We start from the raw sequence: 20,369 nt of genomic DNA, 5'->3' as shown, positions 1-20,369 counted from the left end.
TTCTTTCAATTGTTTAAAGAAATTTTTGTCCACAGCCTCTCCTTGTTCAGACACCACCATTTTCTGGCTTCCCCTCTGACCCCGACCCATCAGCTCACAGTACGCCTCTTACCCATACCACCACAGATATGACCATTATTTCTTCTTTCCTATCCTAGCCATTTTTAAAATAAAAAGGTCATAGTTTCTTGTGCTTTGCATGCGTCTCCTCTCAGAGTTTGCTAGGCAAGTTTTGATCCCATCTGCTCAAGGGCCTTAGACAGAACATACCTTTCTGACAGCCTTGGCATGAGAGAGACAACAAGCTGCCAGAAGAGGACAGAAGCATTTCTGAGTATGCACAAAAGCAGACTTTCAAGCACTTAAGAGCACACACAGGGATTAGCAGTGTGGCTGGGAACTGTATTCTCAGATGCAGGTATCTAAAGTTAAGTCAAGGCAACTAAAATTTTAATGATCAGAAAGTATAATATGCTCTGGTGATAAGGACACTTCAGAATACTTGACACTGTGAAGCTATATAATGAAAGAATAAAGTCTCTTGTTCATTAAGTCTATTGATTCTACCTGGGTAAAGAATAAAGGAGGACAGAACAGGTCACAGTTAGGATATCATGATAATCACAGACTATGAAATGAAGGAAGACAATGAACAAGTCTGTGTGGGTTGAAGATAGGAGGAGGACATTTCTGTCTGACCAATCCGATGGCCTTTTATGACAAATGATTGGCTACATGGACAAAGAGAGAGCAGCAGATGTAATACACCCTGACTTCAAGGGACATAGCATTTTCATCTGGAAGCTGAGAAAACATGGGCTAGAAGAATGGGCTATTAGATGTGTTGAAAACTGGCTGGACAGCTGAGATTGAAGGATAGTTATCCACAGCTCGATGATTAGTTGGCAGCTGGTAACAAGTGGAGAACCCCAGGCTTTGATACTAGGGCAAATTTCATCCAACATCTTCTGTATCAACCTTAGTGACGACACAGAATGAGCCCTGAGCAGATTTTCCAATGACACCAGACTAGAGGGACATGACTGGTAGAGTTTCAGTCCAGAGGCACCATGAGAAACTGGAGGACTGGGTCAACAGGAGCACCAGGAAGTTAAGCAAGGAGAAGCAAGGAGTTGTGCAGTGGGGATTGGATAACCCCATATGTCTGCCTGGCTGAAGGTGACAGGCTACAGATTGTGCCTGCTGAAAGGGGCCTGGAGCTTTGGTGGGTGGCAACCTGAATGAGGTCCAGCAATGGAATGGTGTGTTCTCATTGCAAACAAGCCAAACTGCACACTGGACTACATCAGGAGGAGCATAGCCAGAAGACTAAGGAGGCTATTGCCCCCTTTTACTCAGCACTGGTGAAGCTGCACCTGGAGTACAATCTCCAAGTTTGGTCACCTACTTTAAGAGAGGTCTTGAGAAACTGTGGAGGGTAGTCAAAATGGGAGAAAGCTTTTGAAATTGCTGCACATCACAGAATCACAGAATCATTCAGGTTGGAAAAGACCCTTGGGATCATCGAGTCCAGCCATCAGCCCTACACTACAAAGTTGCCCCCTACGCCATATCCTCCAACATCACATCCAAATGACCCTTAAACACATCCAGGGATGGTGACTCCACCGCCTCCCTGGGCAGCATATTCCACTGTCTGATCACTCTTTCTGTGAAAATTCTTTTCCTAATGTCAGTCTAAACCTCCTCTGTTGCAGTTTAAAGCCATTCTCTCTTGTTCTGTCACATTACGTGTGAGAAGAGGCCAGCACCAACCAGGTAGTTGTAGAGAGTGATGAGGTCTCCCCTCAGCCTTCTCCTCCTCAAACTAAACAGTCCCAGCTCCTTCAATTGCTCCTCATAAGATTTATTCTTCAGGCCCCCAGCTTTGTTGCCCTCCCCATAACAACCTAAAAGCAAACATAATAATGTGGAAACCTACCTTCAGAAAGTAGAAACCAGAATTCATCTGAGCACCTCTCCTGGAGGGTTGAGTGGCATAATTTCAATATATTCATTAACAACTTGGGTAGTGTAAGAGACATTAGATTTTCAGTATCTTCAGAGACCTTTAATTTGGAGGGAGATGCAAAGACATTCTCAGGCTGCATAGACAGTAAAAAGTGAGAAAGACAGAAAAATACCACATATGAAGCAGAGACATAGAGACAGGAACAAAGCTGAAAACGCACTGAGTAGTAGGTTGAAGTGAATGAGTATCACCAATGCAGCATTACTACAAAAAAGACAAAGCCAATTCTGGAAATATATTAATAAGAACATAATACATAATAAAATAGGAATTGCACTGCTTTATGTTGCATTTATAAGAGCTCAGTTGAAATATCCAGTTTTGGGGATGAGAAATGAAAAATTGGAGAGAGCCCACAAGCTTACAAGAAGACTGATAAGATGTTCAGGCACCTCCTGTTAGAAAAAGCAGAAGGATATTCAGTCACTTTTACTAAAGGAGAAAGTCTATAGGACAGATTAAAAAAAATCAATACACAGAATAAGGTTTTGTAAGAGATGGTTACAGGTTTCTGCTTTTCTTTCTGTAAGTGGTCATGGACAACAAAATCCATCTCATTTGCTAAAAATAACATTTAATTATTATTTTATTTATTATTAGAAAATCCTGACTAGGCATTAGGGGGACCGGAGATATCTGTGGACACTCTGCAACTGGTTACAGAAACATCCATCAGAGTGCTTTGGTAAGGCTTCATCCTGCTTCAGTCAGAGGACTGAAGTAGATGAGGACAGCTCCTTCAGCTCAATACTTCTGTTACCACAGAAAAACCTCCAACAAATGATCCCAAATGGAGGTCCTAGTTTCCCCTGCAGATACGTTTACCAGTAGAACAATTCGGTAAATGCTCTGCTTCGCTCAAGGAATCAGGCTTGATAGCCATGTCAGATTTACTATGCATACCAACTTTGCTAAGCACTTGTGGAGTTCTGGGTGTGAAAAGTCAGCTGCTGATGAGTCCAGAGCTTCCTGCATGTAACTTGGCCAATTAAAAGCTCATACAAGTCCTCTTTTCCTGAACAGTGAGAGTCAAAAAAGGGTCTATAGGCAGCCCTGTGTGAAATCCCAGGCAAGACTTCTTTGAGCTGAGAAGCTGCTGCTTTGTGCCACTGTGCCTGAGGACCCTCATTTGCTTCACTAGTGTTCCCTCACACCTTGTTCAAATTACCAGTTTACCAACTCCTGGACCACACTGGAAAAGAGCCTTCTCACCTCCAGCCCAGCTGCAGTGTGCTACAACCAGCTCACAGAGATCCCTTTTTTGCCACTACCCAGTCTTCAGTACTCAGAGGTATATGTTAAATATGCACAATATGTATTATTGTTATTTTTTTTTTTTACCCCAATCAGGAGGCTGCTTGCCAAGACCATATGGCCTGGAAAAGTGGTCCTTGTGGGTCTGTCCTCCCTTAGCATCACAGAGAAAGCTCAGAGCTTCAACAGCAAAAGAAAGGGGAGGTCTCTGAGACCTCTTCAGCCCGCTGGCTGCTCTTACTGCAAAGCATTGTTGCTCTTCCTCCAGGGAACGTCCCCCCTAGGAGGGCATGAGCCACTCAGCACTTTGTTATGTAGCACCAAATCTATGAAGAGATGGACATAGGAAGAGGTGATGCTTGCTGACCATGGCCTGGGATCATCCTCATAGGCTAAAAGCCAGTTGCCCTTTCTGCTAGTTTCTGTCAAGTCACATCAAGCACTACTCAAAGGTTGCTCAGTGTGTGAATTCCCCCCAGCTACAAAACTGAGCATGTGTGTACAGGGCTACTTGTAGCAGCCTTAAGCACTGAAACCCATGACCCACCATCACATTTCTGGGCATTTTTTTTTCTTCTTGGCACTTCCATTGTACCTCACCAATGATAAGCAAATTTGACAACATGAAGCCAAATTCTGAGATCAGGTGCCCTGAGTGGCAATGCTCAGGTGCTGCTGCTACTGTTTTCCAAATGCTGGCCCTGAACAAGCTTCTACAAAGCATCTGTTCTAGCAAAACACATACTCAGATGCAAAAGCGCTGGGTGACAGAGTCAAGCATCCCTCATCCTTCCCTCCCTGTTCAATAAGCTCCTTCAAGTCAAGCAGCAGCCGGTCATAGCAGATGCATGGTCATCTGGAGGATGAAAGGTGCTCTGCTCAGTAACCATTCTCTTGCACCTTCATCTCTTTCTTCCAGAGGACTGGAGGTACATGATGAGTGTCCAGCCAGGTGATATGGATGAAACTCCCTGGTCATACGACGCTCTCTTCCCACATAATATATCTTTAATTTTCATTTGAAAGCTGCTTCACCTGCTGTGTCACCATATGAAAAACGAAGAGCTAAACCTATTTACACAATCTGAGGATCTAGCCAAACATTTAAAAACAACCCAAGTCTTACAGGTCACATCTGTATACTTTCCAACCCAGAGAACAAAACTAGAAACAAACACTAAAATGCTATAGGATTGCTCATTAGTTAAGGGCAAAGAAAGATAGATCCTTTATCTAAGGACCATGCGCTTCTGAGACATCCAATTCATGTCCTTCTTGATGTGAAAAATCATAGGCATATTCTACTCCCATTTCTCTGAAGACACCCAGCACCTCAGAGGGCTGTGGCAATGGTTAAAAGATACCTGCATGCTTTAAAGCACCAGGCTTATGGACTGTTGCATACTTCTACATACAGAAAAAATAATTTAAAAAAAGCATTTGGGGGATAGATTTTTGAAAAAGAGCCACAACAGAGAGAAAACAACTATTTCCAATTCCCAGTAGAGTTCATTATTGTTGGTGCAACATGCACACAACAGGGGATAAATCTTTGTCCTGTTGATGCCAAATGGTGTGAGTTTTCCCACTGACATAATAATGCCAAGGTTCTTCCTCACGGCACTAACTCCAGAGGACAACAGTTTGGGAACTTAGAAATTTCACACTATTTCCACATCTTAGATGTTGTTATATGCTTTGCAAGATAAAGTCTGTGCTACACAACTATGACTTAAGAAAACCTTTAAGGCAGTCACCACCACACCTTTGGTAATGGATTTAACTAGAGCAATGACTGTTACACACACATGCTCTGGCAGACAAGATGCTCAGTAAATATCTAAGCCAGTAGGTAATAATGGTTAAAGTAGCAACCCACAAGGAGGAAAAATGCAGCATTTCAAAAGCACCAAACCAAGAATCAACCTGTGAAGCTATGTATTAGGTTTGCAAAGCCACAGTTAAATCTCTGATAACAAAACCCCAGTCTGACAGTGACTCTAATCTAGTTCTGCTTTACTTGAACCAAGAAATTGGGAGGTTAGAAGGCAAAGTTAGAACAAATTGTTTCAGTTTAGCTCTCATCAGTAATTAATGAAATTCTCTATTTGATAAGAAGGAAAAAATTTGTGAGACAAGATGGCAGCCAACAGATACTGTTACAGTAAAATCTGTACTGTGTCAACAACACTGAATATGATGTTGCAAAATCTGGAAGAAATTGTTCAGCATGTTTTTGTGACTGGTAAATTTATCAGGTGGATTCCTCTTATCCCTCCACACAACAAAATACTACTTTCATTATTTCAGCACTGCAGCTTGAATAAGGGCTCAGATTCTAAACACAGAGATCTTAAAATAATTTACAAGGAGATGTGTACTTAACGATTTTAAGTAATAAAAGGTTTGCTCTGCAACTGTGATGGTGATGAAGATTTTTTAATTGAAATATGACATAGCATATACCCTTATAGCTATTTAGTCTATCAATGCCTAGAGTAAGGTATTGCAAGGCAACAAGTTCAGTGACCCACTCATCTCCTGTACCACTGCCTACAGCAGTTGTCCTATAACTGTCCTTCAGGGAATGTAAGGAGAACTTCATCAGGGTCTCTGTGGCACAGATTTATGGGCCCGTTCAGTAAAGGGACAAGTGTTTCTTCTGCAGTGCTGCCAGTCTTTGGCTCCTATAGCATTTAGCTGGAATGCAAAGACCTCAGCCCTCAGGACAGGTGAAGGCCTTCGTGGCTATCCCATGCTCACGTTGGATAACTGTGAATTAGTCATAAGGCACATATAAATCAATGCATGGGCTGACATATGAATCACCAATTGTAGAGTCTTTTCCTACCCGGTGTATTTCTTTTGTATTTGAGGTAGAACATGGCCACTCCCAGATTTCATTTCTCATGCTTATTTCACTCCATTTTTCCTTTCTGCAGTATTTGTGCCATTTATCTTGTCCTATATTCACTTTCCTTTTTTTTCCTACTTTTGGGAAAAGCATCTAATATCCCTGTAGCATTAGTTTTTCTTTGTTAATGTCAAAAAATGTTAATCCGTGAAGACTTGCTTCCTAGATAATGTTAATTCAGCTGCCAGTTTTATAATAGGATTATGCTTTCCAGGATTTAAAAATCCCACTTGTTAGCTACAAAACAGACTTCTACTAACAGCTATAAAATCTAATTTAATCCCTATTGGCATTAACTAAATAGCTGAGGTATAATTTCTGTCTAGCTACACTTAACACCCTGCTATTGCCATAAATATATAAAATTCCCTTTGAAGTTATAAAAGAAACTGTTCAGTAGGATAAACAGGGTCTCACGAGTCCAATCATATGCTATCTCCAAGGCATAACAAATGTTGTTTACATATTGTAAGGATTTTGTGGACAGTTTATTTAAATAGATTCACCCATGTTTACATGTATTAATTTGCCCTTTTTCTCAAGAAAATGCATACTAAATTATGATCTATAATTATTCTATTTAAAAATAATTGGAAGATTGGAATAATTAAAAATAAGTGGAAGATTTGGTCTGTGTGGAATAAAAGTTTAAAATATAACCAAATAATCTGACTAAGCTGGAAGAAAATACCAATTTATTCAACATATCCCCTTTTAATGCACAAATGTATTGTGAAACCTTAGAAGATGAAGTTATCTCAAGTCTGGCATAGGAGCAGCTATTTTGAGGCAATCTAGTAAGAGGCTGTAACGAGTAAAGAGGAAAGAATGAACAAGCCATGGTTTATAATCATCCTAAAATGAACAGCCAGGATCTTTAGAACCATTTGCTCCCAAATGAGGAATGACACAAGGATTTATGGTCTTCTGGAGCTCAGTGATCAGAAATGAAGAAAAATATTTACAGTTCTTTTCTCCCAATCTTGAAATAACTGTCAAACACATTGTTCTGGAGAGGGTAGCCCTAATGCACCGCAGTGAAAGAAGCATAGCAGAAAGAACTATTACAGTGATCCGCAGTAGACAGCACTATGTTTTGCAGCCATTCAGGAGTTGAAACAGCCATCTCAAAGCAACCAAGCCTCATCAATGATAGAGATTGTAGTCAAACTCAGAAAACACGAAGATTTTATTTAACCTTTCAGAAAAGGTGCAAAGTGCTGATCAGACTCCACAGTCAGTTTACCACTTTCCTTATTGATAAACAAGAAGGCAGACCTTAATCTCCCTTGAGGTATTCATAGCCAAAAGGAAAGATGGGCAACCTCAGCAGAGCAGCTTACATTAACAACCAAATCTGTAGTATGATGGATTTGCAGATGTGTGCATTGTCTTTGGAGACAGATATAAAATAAACTTTGGTCAATGCATTTAGATACCCTCACAACTGCACATGCTCCACACATACATAAAATACACTGTCAGAACAGCAACTCTCAAATGTGGCTAGATGTTTTGACTTACCTGAAATGAAGAAAAAAAAGGGGCATGTTTTTGCTTCTTTGCAAAAGAATTCCTTGGTTGAAAGCCAAGGGCATGGTAATGTGTAACTTGGGGACACATTAAGAGCTTTTGTGCCCTTGGAGCCTGCATTGCTATGCAGGTTTAGATGTGAGTAAACAAATGCATGTACTTCCTAATGCTCTGTCTCCAGTTATTATGGCTTTTATAGCAGGGACTAGAAAAAATCACAAAATTTGTGTATTGTGTTCTATTCTGGTATGTTAGTGCACAATAAATTCATGGCTCTGGATGCTCTCCAGTTTCAGTAAGCCAGAAATATGTTTTTGTAGCTATTTTGGGTGCCAGCCTGTTCCATGAAAGTGTATTCTTTTGGTGTATAAAGCACTGTTTAGTGTACAGTGTTTTTACAATTCAAAGAAAGTCATTCACAGAATATATAAAACCCAGGACTTTAGGCAATTGTATCCCATGCGTTTTGTCTTCTGTTGAACAGAGAAAAATTACTCCACTCTATGTTGAAGGGACATCATGGCATGGGCTTAGCTTGTGGAAAAAAAAAAGGCTGGTTTTAGATGGTTCTATGCTTATTTTGGGAATGGTGTTCCTGCCACTAGCACAGCACACATGCCTTCAATTCAATATATAGTGGTGTATAGTAGGAAGAAACTCAAACTCCTGAAGGGCTTAATCCTGAATTACTCATTTAGACACAAATGTCCTTAATTCATTGTGAAATGTGATCTAAATAAGGACTGCAGAATCTGCAGCATCGCAAGTATTGTAGACTCCTTCTAACTGGACATACAATGGAAGGAAATGAGCCTTCCACATAGGTACTGGTGGTTTAGCTTCCACCACTGCTAGAATCTTTTTCTCTGGTCTCCAGAAGAATAATAGATGAAACCAAAGGTACAGAGGTTAAATACAATGCTTTCAGAAGACACTTGACAAGGTTCCCAAGCCTAGTCATGACCACACACAACCTCATCCTCATCTGCAGCTTCCATGTATATGGCTATGCTATTCCTCTACCTGACCTCAAAAATTATTTTCTCTTACCAAGTATCCCACCACACTTCAGTATTTTGCTATCTAATGACACTGCTAAACAACAGGTACACAGGCATTTTAAAAACAGTTTGGTAAAATAAACCACAGATTTTGCCCATAATCTTTCAAGCACCTCTGAGGTTTCCCCACCTTTTCACCATCCTGGGACAGGTCCAGTTTTGATGGAACCAATGCACTGGGAAAAGTACCATGCATTTTCACCTTCCCTTCCCTACCTATCTTACCTAAATCAGACCAAAGGTACACCAGACCACTGCCTTGACTGTGACTATAGAGATACCACATAGAAAAGTTTATCAAAGAGGGCAAGTGCTGTATTCTCTGTGTCCTACCACTTTATCATCTGTGTTCCTGTTAATGGGGTCTGTGGATTTCCTCATGCTTGGCCTGCCTCTCTGTTTTCAAAGTGTGGCCCTTGCAGTGTGGAAGAATAAGTAGAGTGGACTACTGGTTACGAGCACAATGAAGTCTTAGGTTCCAGACTAGATTTCAAGACTAACTGCAATAGAAACTTGGACATACAAACATATTCCTCTGCCTGCTCATGGCCAGAGAAAAAGCAAATGCTGTTGATTGCTGAGGATCCCAGTGACTGTGATATGGGCAGTAAATTATGTTTTCCTCACCCCCATTACCCTTGCAGCCCTGACAACACAACCCAACACAGGGCTCTGCATACAAACAAAAGTCTGCCCAAATCTGATCCAACAGACTGGTTTTAAGCTACACATATACACTGAAATTTTTTGGTTTGGCTTGATTTTCTGTAGCACGCTTGCAACTCAATGGGTCCCTTCAAACTAAGTGCTAGATGCTCAATGGCTGTGCAGCCAGGTTCTTCCTACTACAAAAGCAGATGAAATACTGAAAACTGGTCCAGAAATGTGTAGCAATTCATGACTTCTCGTCCTGCAATTAGCCTTCAGTACCCAAGTATGCTGTTGTGCCTGTGGACAGTGTACTACACACAAAGAGTTGAAGTGCTGTGAATTCCAAGTACATACAAACATTAATTGCATGTTTTAAAATGCAGGCCTATTAATGTATTCCTGCCTGAAATCCCTGTTAATACCGAGCCAAGACATTTTCCCTAAGTTTCTAGACACCATTATGTCAGCAGTAATAGTTACATCAGAACATGTCCAAGTCAAACTTAATTGGATACATCTGAATCAGTGGAAAAGAAATAACTGGCAATTCAAAGGCTCTGCTCGAAGAGACACAGGCATTACTGAGCTCATTAAGAAAAAAATTGCTGAATATTGCGATCATCCTTATGAATCTTCAAATCTTTATGTAAGAACGATGATTGGCTTGTAGAGTAAAACAATAGGAACAAAACCTTTTATTGTCACAGTTACCACTCAGGAGTGGCAGTTCTTCCAGGACCATGGTGGGATTAATAAGGAAATGAAAACACTTTACAACTTTCATAAAAATGTATATTCATCAGAACTCTTCAAGGATCAAAAAGGCCTTGCAGAGTTTCACTGTACAGTTCAGCTTCCCTACAATAAACCAGAGAGACTTTTGGACTCCCCAATTCCTACGGAAGAAATTTCCCATGCTACTGAGAATTTTAATAATGGCAAGCCACTGGGGAAAGCAGCATTCCCATTTTAATTTTGTGCATCTTTTGAAGAGAAGTCACCCTACTATGCGCCTGTGTACATTTAATCATTCTCTACACACTTTATCAGCAAGCCTTCTCCCTGTAGGAGGAATACAATTAGGTACAGTACTAATTTATTATAAATAAAGCAAAGACCTGGTAAAATAACCTAGTTATCAATGTTTCATGCAACTGTGCCTATGAAGTACTAGCTAACATTCTCACTATGAGCCTAGAGAAATACCTGCGGCATTGATTTAAAAAAAAAAAAAAAAAAAAGATTATCATCACCACGTAATACAGGAAAACTGTTGATTTTAATTGAAGTAGCTAGGGATTTATGGAAACCAACTGCAGCTTTTTTCCACTGATACTGTAAAAGCCTTCAATAAGATCAATCAGGAAATGCATTTCAATAAGGAAAGCCTAGGATTTTTTTGTATACCATGCTGACCCATTTTATGTATTTATCTCCACCCCCAAATTTAGTTGAAGTGTTATTTTGTATGCAAGAGCCTCTTCTCATCAGTGATAAGGAATAAAAAGGTCAGAAGGCCTCAGATTAGGGGAAAAATGGTAGGCAAGGATGCTCTCTTGCCGGCGTGCTGTTTGTTCTGACCCCAGGATCAGATCACTAGGGAGATGGAGGAGGCATTCTCATGGGGAGAAATCTCCATAAAATCAGCATGTATGCGGATGATCTGCTCTTAACTGTAATGAACCCAGAGTCATCTCTTACGTATGCGTTATTCATAATGAAACAGTTTGAAAAGTGGTCAGGCTTTAATCCTATTTTTAAAAACAGATGATTCAAAAGAATTAATTGAATTTTTTTTCTTCTATGGCACAGCACAGTGATGATCTTTTAAGTGGCTACAAGATATTAAGTAGGAACAAATTTATGCTATGACCCTAAGAGGCCATGCTGTGGATAAGCAAAATAGGTCCTTCCCTATCCATCCTCTTAGCCCAACTGAACTTCCCCTCACTGCTGAGGGGAGAAAGGAGAACAGAAGAGGCTCAGAGGATGCCATTTCCCCTCTTGAGGAAGGGATGTGAGGAAAGGACAGAGCTGAGGCTTCCTCTTCCCCAGATTATCCAAGCGATACAATCATGATTCACAGCAAAAAGGGCTTAGGAACTTAAACTCTAATCAGTCCTACATAGTTTTACAGTGCAGCCCTTGATATCAATAAACTTTATTGAATGAATGAGATCTATTTAGTTCCAGAGAAGCACAATAAAATTTCCTATTTTCAAGTGTTTCATGTCAGAGGACCACACAGATGTTTCCCAGCCACATGTAAACTCCAATGAAGTGTTTTTACACCTCTGATACAGAAAAGGTGAGCAGGAAGAACATGGGGTTTTGTTCTGATTCTTAATTATAACATTGGCATTGCCCATGGAAAGAAAAGGTCAAATCCTAGCCCCTTGAAAATTCGTCTGTGATGATTTTCAAAAGGTCATCTTTGGCAGCAGGGACTGTGCCTTGGCTGGCCTGATGGCACACTAAAGAGAGACACAGAGTAAGGTGCTGTATATCCCAATTATTCAAAACCATCCTACTGACCTCAGTGAAGATAAAGCCACTAATAGCACTGGTTTGGAGGCATCGAAATACTCTGAAACTCTTCTCAAGGGCTCAGAAAGAGGTATAAACACTACAATAGCAGCTCTAACTGGTCTCTTGCTAGGCTGACCTGGCAACTAACACCTCCTGGATGCTCTGAAGAATAGCAGCACTGAAGACAGGATCCTGCAGGAAAAAAGCGGTATTCTAGACAACTCTCTTGTAAGGGTGATAAACTTTCAAGACCCATGGGAACTAACTACAAAATGTCAGCCCACTCTGCCCTTGGAAAATGAAAGCACTGGCATAGAAATCTTCCTTTCTCCAACAGGAGTAGGAAACTTCTCCACCTGATAATAGGTTCACCTGGCATAGAAACATAGTGAATAATGCAGCTCTACAGAGAAAGCTAGACTGGGGAGTGCTGGTTTGGCTGAGAGCCCTCAAGATAACTTCAGACAGCTCAGCTCCTATACAGAGACCTCTTAATGGCATAACGTGCAATTCAGCTTACTGGTTTACATGACTTCGTCAAGCATGTGATGCAGCCAACTTTTCATTTTTTTTCTTTTTTACAGTTAAAATGAAAGAATATTCAGGCCTTCTCCTGCAAAGAGCTAAAATAGATACAGACTATTTTTGCACCGTTTCACAAAAAGTCTCTAGAGTGTGATACATTTGCAACATATCAACACTGCGATCTGTATTATTTATTATTTTATAGTTTTAGAATTTCTATTTGAACTGCTCACTTAAAAATATCATTAAGCAAGCCATTCTCTGTCATTTCTTTAAAATGTATAGCAACACTGGATAAACTTTACACATACATCGGTGGGGAAGAGCTCCTATCTTCGTCTGTGAATAGTACCTTAGGGAAAGTAATTTCCCTTTAGCAGTATTCAATTCATGCCCCAAGTGAAAACTAGATTTCTGTTGTAGAAATTCCCAATGTCTTACAGAGTCAGACATCTGGAGAGGCAGCTGACAGTCCACACTGTGTGATATTATGCATTTATATCTCTAAAACCAGTGTGTGGAGCCCCAACCAGGATTTGAGTTCAGCATGGCTAGCAGGCTATGTTCAGCAAGACTAAAGTTAATTTTGTAAAAGAAGGCTGAAATTTACAGCAACACTGGACTATCTTCCTATCACCTTCCCTATTCTGAACTTCTGAAGACCTCATACAGCTCTGTCCATCCCAAAGGGGCTGCAAAAGCCCCAGGTGTCCTACTCACACCAGGATCAGCTCTCACCATACTTGCAGGCTTTGTATTTAGCATACTATAACTTTCCTTTTTAGCTATTTCTTTCCACTGGTTCCCCTTAAAAGCTGAGAAATTTTCTCTTTGTAAACTTCTTGCTGCAAGGGCTTTTTTTTTTTTTCCGATTAAAAAAAAAAAAAAAAAAAAAGGAGTGAAAAGAAGGAGAAGTCAACAGATGGTACCTGAAATCATAGTCAGTGTTGTAGCTCTTGAAGGTAAGAAATACAGGCACCAAAAATGTATGCAGATTAGGGTATGGGCTTTCCTCTTCTGGCGCTCTCTGTGAGCCATTACAAAACATAATTGTGGGAGGAGGGCGCAGGGGAGGATATTTTCCAAAATTTCTTCAAGAGAAAATATTATACAGAAAACACTTAAGGATTTTTAATCTACAACTGCTACTTCAAAAGCAGCTACTGCAAACAAATACAGTTTTGCAAATGTTATCAGCTTTTGTTATAGGAAGCTCATCTTCCTCATTTCCCTCTAAATAAGGAACCAAAGGGACCTGCAAACATTCCAGATTACTGATCTCTCCAAATCTAACATAATCCTAATACAAACCAAAGAGCATCTTGTTAAAATAGACTTGTTAAAATGGGTCAAACTTGCTGCTTGGACTTGATGCAAGTTAAGGCCTTCTGTAGACAGCTAAATTTGGCCGGAGGCATTGTGAACCTTCAACCTGTTTTTCCTGATTTTCCCCAAACCCAACATTTCAGCAGCAATTTCAAGAGAATCCGTAAGTAGCATTTTTATTGATATAAAACACAGAAATAGACAGTCAAAATAATCAGTACTATTTGTTTAAAGAATAATGATTGAAGGGCAGACTCTGTGTTTACTAGTGGTTTTTTTCTGTTTCAGATGACCCATTTGCAATGGGCCACCGAATACTGTACTTCAGTGCATGTTCTTGACATATCTTTCACACAGTCTCCGAACATCTCAGAAACATTACTAAAACAAGCCGCAAGAGCAATAATAATTTCAGCTTCACATTCACAGAATGTGTCTCAAAGTCTTCCTGAGTATCTGTGGCAGTTCTAAAAATGAAATTCAATTCTCCAATCAATTTGAATTATGCTTTGCTACTAGATCATGCAATCACACAGTCTAATTCATGTTGGAAGGGACCTCAGGAGACCACCTCATCCATCTACTTCCTCAAAGCAGGGCTAACTATTGCTCTACACCAGGATGCTCATGGCTTCGTGCAGCCAAGGCTTGAATACACCCACTATTGCTCTGGACAACTTCTTCCAGTGTTTGACCATCTGCATGGGAAAGACATTTTTCCCTTGTCTCCAGTCAGCATCTCCCCTCATGCAACCCGTGGCCATTGCTCTTGCCCTGTTGCTGTGATTGTGTGACAAGAGCCTGGCTCTGCCATGCCTCCAGCTCCCTGCAGGCAGCAAAGCCTCCATCAAGGCCCCCTCAGCCCTCAGCCGTCTCTTCTCCAGGACGAACAACCCAGCTCCTCAGCCTCTCCTCCTGTGCCATGACCGCCTTGGTGGCCCTTCCTGAGCTCCCTCCCAGTGGTCAGTCTCGCTCTTGTCCTGGGCCCCACAGCTGGGCACAGCTCCCCCTTCCAAGGGAGACCCTCAAAAGCCAAGTGGAAGGGAGGAACCCCTCTCCTGGGCCTGCTGACTGCACCCATGCCAGCACAGCCCCTGGAGGTGGTTGGCCACCTTTGTTTCAAGGGCTCACTGCTGACCCCATTCAGCTTCTTGTAAAACAGCATCCGGGGCCTTTTTGGCAGAGGTGCCCACAGGGAATCACACACCCAGACTGTGCTGGTGCGTGGGGTTATCCCAGTCCAATGCTGGGAATTAATTTTTGCTTTTGTTAAACTTCATTACCTTTCCGTCAGGCTGTTCCCCCAACTGTTAAGCCCCATCAGAAGAGCAGCTGTGCCCTCCAGCATATCAACTGCACCCCAGTTTGCTTTCATCATGAACCTGGGGAGGCTGCACTCCATCCCATCAACCAGGTTGTTAATGAAGAAGTCAAACAGTATTGGCCCCAGCAGAGGTAAATGCAAAATAGTGGCAGTGTGGACCACCTGATTCCTGTCAAGCTGCCACCCACCTTATAATCTATCCATCCAGACCATTTCTTCTCAGGATGGATCTTATGAGAGGCCATGTCAAAAACCTTGCTAAAGTCAAGGTAGACAGCATCTATTCATCTCTCATACTCAAAGACAGTAATTTATTCAGAGAATGTGATCAGGTTTGTCAGGCATGATTTGCTCCTGATCAGTCCATTCTGGCTGGGTCCTTGTGCACTGTAAAATAGAGTGAGAACCAGCACTATCACTTTCCTGGAGACAAACGTTAGGTTGACGGGCCCATAGTTCCTTACTCTTAACCTTTGCGATGATGGCTGCAACATTTGCCTTTCTGCAAGCATCAGGAACCTCCGCCAGTCCCATGATATTTCAGTGATGTCAGACAGCAGCTTCAGGATGATACTAGCCAGCTTCCTCAGCAGCCTCCAGTATGTCTTGTCTGGTCCCAGGGACCAGCTTATTCAAATAGATCCTAACTCCATCCTCCCCTACTGTGGCTACTACCTCCCTCTCCCAAGTTTTGCTTCTAGGAGACAACCTAGGAAGCCTGACATCAGACAGTAAAGCCCATGGAGCAGTGGGTTTACGCTTGCCCTGGTCTTTCTTCTCATTTTTGCTGCTGATGCACTTGTACTAGACATTCTTGTCCTGCTCATCCCTCACCAGTTTTGATTCCAGACAAGCTCTGACCATCCTCATTCTGTCCCTACATGCCTGGACAACACTGTGTGTTGCTCCTTGGTTGTCTGTCCCCACTTCTACCTCCTGTCTGCTTCCTTTTTGCATTTAAGCTCAGTCAGGGGCTCATCTGTCACCTCAAGTTCCTACTACAGATTTTCCCCCTAATTTCTCTGAAATCTTATACCCAGTGGCATAACTCCCCTTCACTTCAACAGAGCTAGAATTTTACCACCCTTTAGAAATTACTACTATAAACTTTGTCGCCTTGATCATAAAATTTTCTTTTGCTGTCATCCTCTATTACATATAGATGCTTCTGCTATAAATGATTTGTTTTACATAATTAAGATGCACCTAAAAATACTACAGTTTAATACACAGTTGTGTCTTGTGTCACCTTACAGCAGCAGTCTCCCAAATACAACGTAAACAATACTAATTAATGGTAAATGTTTTTTCTTTCCAACATACCTGTAAAGACCTGAAGGTTAAAGAGAGTACTACCCAAGAGAGTCCTTCTGGAAAGCATTAACTTCCAAGAAACAGAAAAGACTAAAATTTCATCCATATTTTTGAGATGACATGGGAAAATTTTCAATCTTGTTTTCATAACTTCCTAGGCAACACATTCATACTCAAACCTTAAACAATGTTTACTGTAGTTTGAAGCACTGTAAAAAGGACAGGAAAGCTGAGAAATATAAAAATGATGTAAAAATGATGGCAAACTTAGATTCCTGTTCAGAAATACCTCTCACTATGAAACATTTACACCATTTTCTCATATATTACATTGTTGAAGATGTGAAATGTTTAAAGATGGTTATTTTCGTATATTTAAAAAATGTTCTTGCAAGGAAAACAGAATGCATATTAGATCATTCTCTCTTCTTTCACATCTAAATGTCAACAAAAACTTGGCACTGGTACTTAACATATCTACATTTCTTTTCCACACTGTTCTCCATCCCTGCTTTCTTGCAGCTCCTTCAATCTAAACTGCCCTCCAAACCCTTGTGCACTCAGGTTCTAACTTCTCCTTCCATCAGAAATATCCCTAACAACACTTCTTCCAAAAAGTTTAGTAAGTAAACCTTTCTAAACACCCTGAGGCTCAAACCCAAACCCATGCTGTTTCACTCACAATCTGAAGATGCTTTCGTTCCAACAACAAAACCTCACTGGTGATTCTAAACTACCTCTTCATTTCTTGCTTCACTTCTCACAGTCCATTTCCTCCTCTCCTATAAGAAGTATGCAGCAATAATAACAATATCTCCCACTCTTCTGTGACAAGAGCTTACGTCCCTCTCTGCATTCCTTCAAAACTCCCTCCCCAATTACTCACACGGGATTCCTTTCTGTTCTTGGTAAGCAGGTTTTCTCAACGCCTTCACAAAGCCTATCACTGTTACATTACTTTGTATATCCTAAGATTTATCTTTGTCTCTCTGGTTGACACTTTCCCAAGGCAAAGGCAATGTTTTTCCACAAGTTCTCTTTAGCACTGATTATATCACACAGATAATTTTTAATTACCTTTCTGTTCAGAGCCACACCATCTTCACAGTCCAGCACCGCACAATCTACATTTAGTGATGGGATTTTTCTTATCTTCTTTTCATCATCTGCAGGTACATACAGCACAGCTCGCCTGGGAATGTACTTGTGAGATGATGCATAGCGATAACTAAGCTTAGGAACACCAGCTGGCAGAGGAGAATCCACCCTGTAAAGGATATTGTTGAATTAGACTCTTGGCTACAATGCTGTAATGAATACTTGACTATATTTTTAAAGAGAAACATTTCTACCTAGATAGTGGCTGGTTTGGGCTTATCTATATTTTTTTTCCTTACGATGAGCCAAGGTAGAGAGATATCAGTATTACAGTTAATTACAGTATAACACTCCCAAACTACTCTGTTCAACAGAAGTTGCAGACTTAAACACTCAGAACTGAAGAACTGCCAGGGCTGAAGTTATCCGTGCAGCCTTAATTACAGCATCTGTTCCGTATGCTATGGCAAGTATTAAATACAGAATGGTGGTGGTTGGTTTTTCCTCTGTCACAGGACTTTTCCATAGGATGGAGGCTGTTCTGGGAATGGATCAGGGCTGCTTTAGGGAGGAGGCTGCTATCTGCCACGTTAGCTCCAAGAACCGGATGGCATGCTGTGAATGAAGCAGGGGTGTTGGTTAAAACAACATGGGTTTACAAAGTTAATTTTTGCAACTTGAGCACTATATCAACAAATGTATTTGCATGCAAATTTTAAATGAGCAAAATGGATGGAGAGGGAAAGAAGGGAAACAGGAATGAAAACCCCACGTAATGTGGAACCTCACTAATCCCAACATGTCCTTTCAGAAGCCTTCAGACCTTCAGATGCACAGCACAGACTTCCATCGACAGAGCTCATAAACCCACCAGCATTGTCACCAGGTTGTTGGCTGCAGTGCCTTTTAAAATTTATGTTTTGTTCACCATACTTCAGTGCAGATGTGAGCCTGCGATGCCACATGGCTTGAGAGGGTGGCATCCGTATGGCCTGTAGGCATCAGGTTTGTGGTGGTCCCCACACTGTACTGGTATTCCTGGTGAGGGACCAGCTAACCCACACCAGGTTTGTGTACTTGGAGGCAGTGGGGCTGCTTGGGGAGGCTGCCCTACAATGCAGTAGGGAGCTTGATTTGCTCCATAATTACAAGCACAGAGAAATAAATTGCAGAGGGTGTCACTGTTTGATGGCCTTCCAAAAAAAAACCCCTTGCCTGTTCCTGTTCCTCCCCATTTCATGCTGTACCCCCAGGCCTATTCTGCTACATCAAAAATTAAGACAAAAATACAATTTGCTTTCATACTCAGAGCACAGGTCACTTATACCACAAAATAATCCTACCATATAACACCATTATGCATTATCATGTATATTATTCAGCACTTTGAATAATGCAAAGCTTTTCTAGCACCATGCTGAACATGTCATTATCGCATCATGTCAGGGACCCATGCATTTTCCTATGCCCCTCTTAATAATGCTTCCCAAGTTGCTACACTTGGATGACACATGGCTATACGCACATGTGGGTTTTTCTTCAAAGTGAACATGACTAACCCTCTCAAACGGTTGGAAATGAGTTCAGTCAATCTAAATCAGAGCCAACGAAGTGTGTTGCTGACAGACCATTATGATACTTGCCTTTTTAAGCTAACCCCGTTGAAGAACCCTCTCTTCCCGTAGAGTGTGCACCCTAAAAGCTGAATGTGTGTCTTGGGTTAAAAATACAAAGAAAGCTTTTATCACATTTTATCTCATTAAACTAAATTGAAAAGGACAACTATTCCATCATCTCCTCTGCTATGTCTCTGCATGTCCTGGGTGGACCCACTTTATAAGTCCACAAAAACCTGCTGCGAGATTCTTCTTTGTAATAAGCCTGGTAATGCTTAATGCAGCCTAAGAAATGGGGCAGCTTTGCTGTTAAACAGAAATGACACCTTATTTTTTTACAAGTGTCAGTGCTACCCTTGTTAATAAAGCTTCTCAATCTAACTGCACAGCTTCAAGACTTAGGTGGTGGAGGTCCTGACAACACCTGGAGAACATGCAGTTGAGATTCACTGAGTCTCTCCTAAGTATGCTCTTTGCCCCTCTCCCACAGATCACTTGGTGTCCCCTGCCTCGTGTTGAAGTGGAGATGGTAACACAACTTGTGGCAACTCAAGTGGCTGCTAGATAAATCCACTTAATCCCATTTTCTTGCAGAGGTACGCTTAGGGAGAGCAAGGAGGAGGTGGAAGAGTGGTTTATCTCAAATGGAAAGAGGAGGGTCTTTTTTCAGTGTGACACAGAGGTCAGTAAAGAAGTCTGCAGTCCTTCATTAAACATATGAGGGGACAAAAGTGATTAGTTTCTATTCTCTTTCTCTGATGGCTTTAACCCTGTAGTTCCTAAAGGCACAAAGGAGTCAAAGAGCTCAGCCCGTTAATAGTTAACTCCAGCCTAGAGCCAAGCAGGCCCTGAAGCAACCTTAATGACTGCCTCTCATCAACCCTCCAACCCACCAGAAACCTGATAGACATGGCTAACACCATAATCTCAGAGCACGCTGAGATGAGATGTATCTCCTGTCACACATGTTTCCCAGGATTTCTTCTGGGCTGTCATCAAACCAAAGGCTGTTTGACCAGCTGGTTTCTCTCACACTGCTGCAAGCCCCACAAAGGCAGCTCTCCTCTGCATACCATGCAAATGGCTGTAGTATTGTGTAGATAAAACCATTGTTACCTGCAGACCAGATTTATAACAGTTAGATGTCACCATTGAGGTCTATGAACTTTTGTGTAGATGGGGGAGCAGTATG

The 20,369-nt window shown here is 41.3% G+C and overlaps 1 protein-coding gene across 1 annotated transcript in view; it reads right to left on the bottom strand.

Annotated features, from left to right (window-relative positions):
• The window catches only part of CLYBL (citrate lyase beta like), a 127,023-nt gene that overhangs the window by 71,304 nt on the left and 35,350 nt on the right, over nt 1-20,369 (bottom strand). Inside the window, exon 3 of the mRNA XM_026845675.1 lies at nt 17,541-17,730. Coding sequence (XP_026701476.1) covers nt 17,541-17,730 — 190 coding nt within the window. The remainder of the gene's footprint in view (nt 1-17,540; nt 17,731-20,369) is intronic.

Source organism: Athene cunicularia (assembly GCF_003259725.1).
Source record: "Athene cunicularia isolate RWA chromosome 1 unlocalized genomic scaffold, athCun1 chr1_part1, whole genome shotgun sequence".
NCBI classification, from domain to species: domain Eukaryota; kingdom Metazoa; phylum Chordata; class Aves; order Strigiformes; family Strigidae; genus Athene; species Athene cunicularia.
This window is presented reverse-complemented; position numbering and strand designations above follow the sequence as displayed.